Source organism: Molothrus ater, chromosome 5, assembly GCF_012460135.2.
Source record: "Molothrus ater isolate BHLD 08-10-18 breed brown headed cowbird chromosome 5, BPBGC_Mater_1.1, whole genome shotgun sequence".
NCBI classification, from domain to species: domain Eukaryota; kingdom Metazoa; phylum Chordata; class Aves; order Passeriformes; family Icteridae; genus Molothrus; species Molothrus ater.
In genome coordinates this window covers 59,271,437-59,280,470 of record NC_050482.2, presented here as the reverse complement: position 1 = coordinate 59,280,470, position 9,034 = coordinate 59,271,437, and the positions used below count along the sequence as shown (strand labels likewise).

At 43.5% G+C, this 9,034-nt stretch overlaps 1 protein-coding gene across 1 annotated transcript; it reads left to right on the top strand.

The window, feature by feature from the left end:
- The first annotated feature begins 1,763 nt into the window (after positions 1 to 1,763).
- MRPS33 (mitochondrial ribosomal protein S33) lies at positions 1,764 to 7,309 on the top strand. Its single transcript, XM_036405070.2, has 3 exons — positions 1,764 to 1,828; positions 4,479 to 4,734; positions 6,971 to 7,309. The coding sequence occupies exons 2-3, from the start codon at positions 4,520 to 4,522 to the stop codon at positions 7,074 to 7,076; spliced, it is 321 nt and encodes a 106-aa protein (XP_036260963.1). The 5' UTR covers positions 1,764 to 1,828; positions 4,479 to 4,519; the 3' UTR covers positions 7,077 to 7,309.
- The last annotated feature ends 1,725 nt before the right edge of the window (positions 7,310 to 9,034 follow it).

Here is a 9,034-nt window from a genome sequence, read left to right as displayed (position 1 = left end):
ACAGGGCAAGCCAGACAAACCCAATTTGCTCCTTCGATGGCATTACACGTTTGGCATATAAATGCAATCACATAATTGTCATTTACTCAGATGTTTGCAGAGAGTCTGATTTAGCACCTCCTGGCACTGATTAAAAATCAGCATAAATCAAGCACTGGGAAAGCTCATCTCCAGTGGGATTGGCAGTGGCCAGAGAGGTGCCAGGGGAAGTGTGGCAGGGTCAGGTGCCCATCCCCAGACCTCAGGGGCTCCCCTGGGCACACATCCCACTCCAGGTTTGGGGCACAAAGGTGAGTGACCAGCTCACCACCTTCACCAGCAGCAAGAGACCAAGAGGACACCGGTGCTGAAAGACTGAGATTGCGCGGGTGAATTTGCCAAGGGAGATATATTTATGCAGCTGAATAACTATCTTTGAAAACAAGCAGCAGGATGGAAGTAATGAGAGTAAGGACTGACAAGGAGCACAGGAGCCCTGAATTTGGAGTAGAGACACAATCTCTCAAAGTGGTTTGGAAACACAGTGAATGACAAACATTTGTGGCTCCCGAACTCTCCCTTTCATCGCTTTTCAGTAAAACGAAATTTTGACATTAATCCCAGTTTGCAGCCTGGTCAAGAGTGAAGACACCTGCCTTCCAGCTCTTCATGTAAACTCATGCCTTCTCCCAAGAGTAAAGCCAGCTTGGTTTTATTAACCTGAGCACATGTTCTCATGGAGTGAGGCTGCTGACTGGACATGTCAGTGTGGACATCTCACACCACCCTTCCCTGGCAAAACCAAAGAATAAGGCTCTATGTAGACTTGTCATCCTTTTAATGAGGATGTGAAAAACGCCAATCACTTGTTTTTAAAATTTTAAAAGTTTAATAGTAATAAAACGGTTATAAAAATAGTAATACAATTAGAGTAATAATAATTTGGACAATTTGAATTAGGACAATATGAGACAATAAAAACAAAGAGTTACGGATGTCCAGGTACATTTTTCTGGGCAGCACGAGCCCGAAAAAGGACCCACGTTAACAGAGGATTAACCCTTAAAAACAACAGCCTGTTGCATATTCATACACCTCATACATGATGCATAAATTCCATTCAAACACAGGATTCTGTCTGGTCATCCTCAACTTCTTCCTCTGAATCCTGACAGTGCCTTCGAGGCGGGAAGAAGTTCATTTCTTCTGGTAAGAGGGCAATAAATTCTTTTTCTCTGAAAGATTTAGGTGTCCTGTGGCTGCTATCTTGCTGCGAGTCCTTTCTTTAAAAACTGTATCCTACATAGCATAGTTTCTATTTTAACATTATGTCATAACCCAAAACTATATTTAACACACTACTTAAGAGAATTAATACAGCACTACTTTCTAACACAACACATATAATATTCATTTTAATATTTGCTTAAAGCCAATCGTAAAATACGCATTTTTCACGAGGATAACCACTTTTCTCATTTCCTTATTAGATTTATGCATATAACTGCAAAGCTGCTTACAATAGGGAGGGAAACAAATGAAAGAAAAGGAGTCACAACGAAAAGGTTTTGTTCTTGGCGCAAGAGGGTGTGGGCCTCTCGTGGTGTGACCCTTGAGGGTCACTTCCAGCTCAGGCTATTCTGTGATTCCGCGGCTCCATGACCGCGGGGACAGCACCTGACGAGCTCCAAGGAGGGCGGAGAAGGAGGACGAACAGCAGAGGGAGGAGAGGAGGAGGAGGAGGAGGAAGGTCCCTCCCTGGGCCGCCCGTCCCGCCCCTCGCGTCACCCGTGTGCGCCACCTCCGCTCCGGCAGCGCCGCCGCTCCTCCGGCCGCGGCCCAGCGCGGGGTGAGCGGGGCTGAACGGGGCCGAACGGAGGTGCCAGGCTCTGGGCTCCGGGCTGCCGGGCTCCGGGCTGCCGGGCGGGGCCGTGTCCCCGGGAGCCGCAGCCCTTGGCCGCGTCCCGGCGCTCCCGTGCCTCAGGGAAGCGGGGCCGGCCCGGCCTGAGGCGGAGCCGCGCCCGCCGCGGGTTGAGCTCCGTGGCGGCCTGGTCTTCCCCCCGTGCTCCTGGGGGAATGGGCGCTCTCCTGGCATGTTCCCAGTGAGAAGAGAGCGCTCCGAATCAAGCGGGTGGATCGGGAATAAAGAATGAGCCAGCCCAGGGCGGGAGCAGGGAGCCGGGAGCAGTGGAGCGGCAGCACGGAGCGCTGGGTTTGCTTTACGTGTGCCGGCTCCGAGTGGGCGATCCTGGAGATGTCATTGCTGGAAGTGACCATAACGAAAGTATTCTTTCGTCTCACAGATGTAACATCTCACAGAATCACCCTAGAACAGGCTTTGAATAGCTTTGGGAGTCTGCAGCATTTGCTTTGCTTCTCTCCCAAGCGTTCTTAGTCGGGCAAGCATTAATGGAGGTCTCCAGCCTCAGCTTGGGCTGTTGCAATTCTTTAGCGAGTCAGGAGTGAAATCAGGTTCCTCACACCACAGGTTTGCATTGTTCAGGAGCTAAAGGTATTTTCATTTTAAAGCTGCAGTAAGTAGAGATTAAGCAAGTTGTGTGTTTGAGTCTGGTGATAAAGACAGACTTTTGGAGTCCTGTGATGAAGAGTTTGGGGGGAAACTTGTTTCTTTGTCTCTGAATGCAGGAATTAGAGCTGGCTGTTCTGAAAGAGATGTTTTAGCAAAATTTAGTGATTATTTCCCCCTGTAAGAGATGCTCATGTTGAAGTGCTGCCCTGCAATCATTTAAGAGTTTCTGTATTCTCACACTAGGCCTACTGCTTTGGCTTGAGGTCTCTGATGCTTTGCCTTCCCTTTTGTTACTTTCACCATTATTCTCTTGTCTCAAAATTACTTGTATTATTTTCATGCTTGATTTTTTTCCTGCTTCCTTTAGAGCACTCTGCTAACAGGAGTAAATCAAAGCAGATCCTCCAATGAGCAGATATATGTATGTGAGGTTATGAATACTCCAAATTTGTGTTATTAAACAACAGGCTCTGTGTAATTATACTGAAGTGGACTTAGCACTGTCCTGATGATTGCTCTTATCCATGGTCTTTAATTTGTTCTGCTCATTCTGCAATCAGCTGTGCAATACTTTTTAAAACAAAATTTTTAAACTTTGACTTCAGTGTCATGCTCTTGAATTTGTCTGAAGACTTATGTTATCAGTCATTCAAAAAGGCAAAGTACAGACAAGATACTACTTCAGATACAGGATTATGGGATTCCTATTCTTGTCTACTACAACCATTCTGCAAAGAAAGAGTAAAGAAGACTTAAAATGGGGAGGGTCAGAAAAGCTGAGAGAAAACCCTTCTCATGCTACTTTAGCAGAGTGGATGTTGTCTGGTGGCCTAATTAACTATGGTTTTGTCTTTGGGGCACTTTTGTTGCAGAAAGTTTTTAGATGAGAGATGACTAAAAGAGAATGGGAAGCTGCTGATTGATTTTCTTGGAAAAAAGAATCTGGCATGGGAAAACTACTGTTTTCCTCTTGAAAAGAATAGGTATCATGAGAGACTGAAAAGAGAATGGAGAAAAAGCTGATGGAGATGATCAAGAGAAGGGAATTTACATGGGAAAGATCTGTGTGATTCATATAGAGAAACATGATTTGTTTATAGCCCATTGTTCCATGGATTCTAACAATGTTTTAAATAGGGTGAGAAACTTCCATGAGGAAAAACTTCCCAGGTCATTTTCTCTGTATGTTCAAGTGGTGCCTTACCCTGTGCTTGTGCAGCAGTCAGTGGTATCACACGGGTGCAATTTTTGGCAGAGCTCACACTGTAATTGTTCCAGTGGATGGAGTTTAAGGGTTGTCTTGAGCAAGCTGAGTTCTGCTAATAAACCATGCTAGCCATGGTAAATTGTAGTGCAGTGCACTTCTATAGTTGGTAGTGCTGTCTGTAGGCTGGGAATTGTCCCTGAATTTGTGGTGGTGTTCGCAGGGGTCTTAGGATGAGGGAAGAGATGAGAATGTTGACTCCATGTTTCAGAAGGCTTGATTTATTATTTCATTATATATATTATATTAAAACTCTACTAAAAGAATAGAAGAAAGGATTTCATCAGACAGGCTAGCTAAGAATAGAAAAGAATGATAACAAAGGCTTGTGACTGACCGAGACAGTCCAGACAGCTGGCTGTGATTGGCCATTAATTAGAAACAACCACATGAGACCAATCACAGATCCACCTGTTGCATTCCACAGCAGCAGATAACCATTGTCTACATTTTGTTCCTGAGGCCTCTCAGCTTCTCAGGAGAAAAAAATCCTAAGGAAAGGATTTTTCATTAAAAATGTCTGTGGCATGAATTCATGTAGATGTTCTTTATCAGCAGGATTACATGCTGAAGTATTAGACTGATTTTATGCAAGGAATGTGTGATGTCAGATGAGTGCTCAGTGTGTGATACATTCCTTTGTTTGCCCTAATTCTGGGGTAGCTGGTGAGCTGGGTGAAGAGCTGTTGCTGTTTGCTTTTGCAGGAAGCTCCATCTGTCTGTGTGTGCCCACTGCTCCTGGGGAGATGTCCAACGTTTCCAGCTACGCCCTCCGCATGGCCCGCCTCAGTGCCCAGATATTCGGCGACGTGGTCAGGCCCACGGACTCCAAATCCATGAAGGTGGTGAAGCTGTTCAGCGAGCAGCCCCTGGCCAAGAGGGACGAGGTGCACAACTGGTACCCCCCTCACAACACCTACTACGCCCTCATGAAGAAACTCCGCTACTTTGGGCTCTACAGGTGCTTGGAGGGTGGGAGCAGCTTGGAGATGGGAAGGGGGTGGGTGAGAGTCTCCTTCCAGTTGTTTCACCCAGAGGGGTGGAAACAAGGGAGGGATTCACAGAACAACCAGTGGGGAGAACTTGGGGTGTGGAAACCAGGGAGATAGACATGGAGGAAGGGGAATGAATTGGGGAAAATTTTGAGGGAGGGCCCCGACCTCCGACCGATCACTCGATGCCCCTGCTGGAAGGTTCTAGAAAGAGGGTATGGGAGGCCAAGTGATTGACAGGGGTCCAGGGAGGAGACTGGGGAATGAATCAGCGGAAATTAGAGGATTGACATGGGGGAGGAGGGAAGCAACTTGGGACAAGCTGTTTGGGGAGGATGGGGGTACACAGATCAAATCATGACAGAAAGGGAATAAAGGTAATAAAAACATGTTGGGGCTGGCCAGGCAGTGACCTGGGGAGAATGGGGGTACACAGATCAGATCATGACAGAAAGGGAACAAAGGCAATAAAAACACATTAGGGCTGGCCAGGCAGTGACCTGGGGAGAATGGGGGTACACAGATCAAATCATGACAGAAAGGGAACAAAGGTAATAAAAACGCGTTGGGCTAGCTGGGCAGTGACCGGACGGTCACAAAGAGGACACAGCGACAGTTTTCCCCAAGGGAAGTGTTCCCTTCTGAATATGGTGCATATGGAAGTAGGCACTTGATTGTTGGCACTTAGGGCAAGGAGAACAAAAGTGACTGCTGTCTAACTTTTATCATAATTGGAACCTTTCGTGAGAAAGACTGCAGGTTTAGTTGTGCAAGCATTTACCTAAGAAATGATTCCTGCTTTTGCTTTGTGGGGGAGAAAAGAAACCTTTCTGATAGACAAGAGATGCATCTGTAGTTCTGAATATGGCAAATGAATGTGATACAAAGAGGTGATGTTAACACCAGACTTACCATGTATTTCTGTCATTCAACCGCTAATAAGTGAACTTTAGAAGAGACAGAAAGTCTCTGTTAGGCCAGAGGGCCTTTTTATTCTTCAAAATAAATTAAGTTAAATTCAAATGAGATTTAAATAGTCTTGTTAATTCCCACTTCATCCAAACCAGTTGTCTAATTTCTAAATTAACTCACACAGTCTGTATCAGGGAGAATTGTACTGCTGAAGAACGTCAGCAGGAGTCAAATGCAGTTCTTTCACTTCAATCAGGTAGCTCTAAAAAAATCTTTAAAAGTGAGGCTGCAAACCCTGTATAGTCAAAACAGATTACTTGTTGCTAGTATGACAATACTAACCATCAAGGATTGCATCCTGGATGCTCTTGCTTTAGGTAGGTGTGCCAACACTTCCTCGACTGGCTGCTTACACAGAAAGCCTCAATGTGATGCTAATGTTCTTTACTCTTCTCCTTCCCCTATTAAGTTCCTTCTGTAGCTGTATACAGAGAGTTGGTAGAAGAAAAAAAAAAATAGTGTAATGAAGAATCATAGACTGATGGGGCTGGTAATAAATCACAAGCTTTTTGTTTCTATTTAGAGAAGTTGTGTTTAAAAATAGCAGTGCAGCAATCTTAGGCCACATAGAATGCAGTTATGACTTTTGAAAATCACTTGGCACTAAAAAAATACAGGGACAGATTAATAGAATTTATTAGAAAGCGATTGAGGATTAATTATCCCTGCCAGCCCCTTCATCCTCCTTCCTATTTTACTCTCTTATTAAGATTCCCCCAGTACTGATGCCATCTTCATAACTCATTCCTGAAGTCACCTGAGAGCAGTGCCATGTGCTGTAATTACTGCTCGGCATGGCCCTGTTTCCCTAGGAGCTAATCACCTGAACACAGGAACACAGTCTGCTCTGGCTGCACTGCTGGGCTGGATAACAAGGGGGAAAATCTTACTCTTGTCTCTTGATGATTTTTGCATTTTACTGCTCATTTAAGCAAAGGGAATCAAAAAATGCAATTGAAATAATACACATGTGCACACATCCTTTGTGGCTGAAAAGGACAACCCTGTTAGTTCTGAAAGAATCAGAGGAAATCTGTCAGTGATACTGCCAGCAGTAACATTGCAGCAAGCTTCAGTATGGACTTCATGGTTTAAAAAGTTTTGATTTTTGTTTGGTTTTTTTGGGGTTGTTTTTTTTTTTTTTTTTTTTTAATTAGGATATAGTTCAAAGAACTATTGGTATCTCTGGATCCCAAGAAAAAGAGTAAACTTTATTCCTTCTTCCTCACCTAGGGATGAGCATCAGGACTTCAAGGAGGAGATGAGGCGATTGAAAAAGCTCCGTGGGAAGGAAAAACCAAAGAAGGGGGAAGGAAAGAGAGCTCTCAAGAAGAAATAGTGCTGCTTGAACAGTGTAACTGACTGCTCTGGAAATGCTGGGGAATGGCTGGAGAAGGCTTGGCATGTGGGCTGTGTGTGGGGCACAGGAAACACGCTGTGAAATTGTGGACTCCACCCTGGGAATGCACTTGGGTCTTTGAAGTTGTACTGGTTTTGAATTTCTATACTTCAAATATACTGTATATTGCAGCACAGTAATAAAAGAAAAAGTGCTCAGTGTTTTTCTTGAAACCACCTGTAGCTGTTTCAGTTTTTCTTGATCTGGAAATTGTTTGCTTTTCACTGTCTGTTTTACTTGTATTAATATCAACACTGTTTTATGTGTGGCCACAAAAAACCGAGGATTCCTGCTGCTGCAGCTGCTTGTCAATCTTACCTTTACCTGTTATAATTAGTTTCATTTCAGGTAACTCTAGTGCTATTTTTTCAAGGTTTTTAAAAGTTTTTAAGTTTTTTAAGTTGCTGTTGCACCCTGTTGTTCTGTGCTTTTCACTCAACAATACTTCCCAAACCACTGCCTGCCCACAGCACTCTCATTGTACCCTAAACTTTTAGATGCTACAACAGAAGAGGCTGAAATGTTAACTAAATCCATATAATAATGGAACTATTATATGCAATAATTCAATTTTAAATATTTTTTACAGTAAACTTATTCTGATTGCTTGGAAGACATGTATGAAGCACTACCTAAGATAATCAACATTTTTATTAGCATTCATTAGGGGTTTTATCACTAGGCTCCTTTGGTTGCTAATATTAATCATTGGTGGATCTACATAAATTTGTAACAGCTCAACAGCTCTACCTCACCAAGGTTATTAATTAAAGAGGTACTGATTGTGTTAAAAGGTGTTTCTGGTGAGCTGCATGGTTCTTGTTCAGTGTCCATACTTCATGTTACCTGCTTTTCTAAGTTCTAAGAGGAGCTGATTTTAGGAAATCTGCAGTGTTGTGGGAGAAGCACCTGAGCTCTCACCACAGTCAAACAGATGCTGTAGAAGTTAATATTTTATATGCACTGCTCTGTACTGCAGTGGTAAGTTCCTTATTCTAACTTAAAATTCTATTAGTAACTTGGAACTTTTGCTCAACTGTAATGTGCTTAAGCCATTTTTGTGTTGCGTGTGTTGTCTGTGGGTTGTGACCTGTCTGGTACTGAAGTACCTGGAGCCTGTTGTGGCCCACCAGGAAATTTGTGGTTCCTGGGACATGAGCATGCAGCTGAGGAGAAGGGTCTGGCTCCCTTGAACTCACCTTTGGGAAGAAGGGCACCATGGACTCACATTCTGGGCAGGAAAGAGAATTACCCAAGTAGAAAAATTGCTTCTGCCTGACACTTTCTGGTTAGGAGTGTGAGGAGTGAAAAGAAGGATCCATTCTGAACCTCTTCAGCAGAGCTACTGCAGCAGCTCTGCACAGCTCTTGATGCCTTCTAAAATTAAGATAAATAAAAATGTTTTCCCTGCTATTTCAGATGAAAAATCAAAACCATCTCTTCTGGTGCTGTGAAACTCTTAAAGCTTTCATAATGTAAACATGCAAGGGACCAAAAAGTGTGCGTGCATCAAAAAGGGAATTGTGGTTCTGTAAAGGAAGTATGAATGGCCTTAAACTTGGTTATGAGTAACTTATAGCAATATATAAAATACTTGTGCAACATGATGGAACTGATAGAAGTGCCTGTGAAGTAGGAGATGTGAGACAAATGGACTGAATCATTGATTTTCACCTTTTTTGTGCAGCATTTACAAAAGCAAATGGATGGAGGAAAATAAAGAACAACTGCTTTCTGAAAAAGTATAACTACAAGAGAGGTTGCTCTGCCTACTTTTTCATGATTTTTCTTCTGTAATACTATTTTGCTAGAATTTGGTCTTTTCAAAAATGGTTGTTTCCCTTCCCCTAAGTCTTCAGCCTAAAATAATGATGACTCAGCCAGTATTGGAGCATATC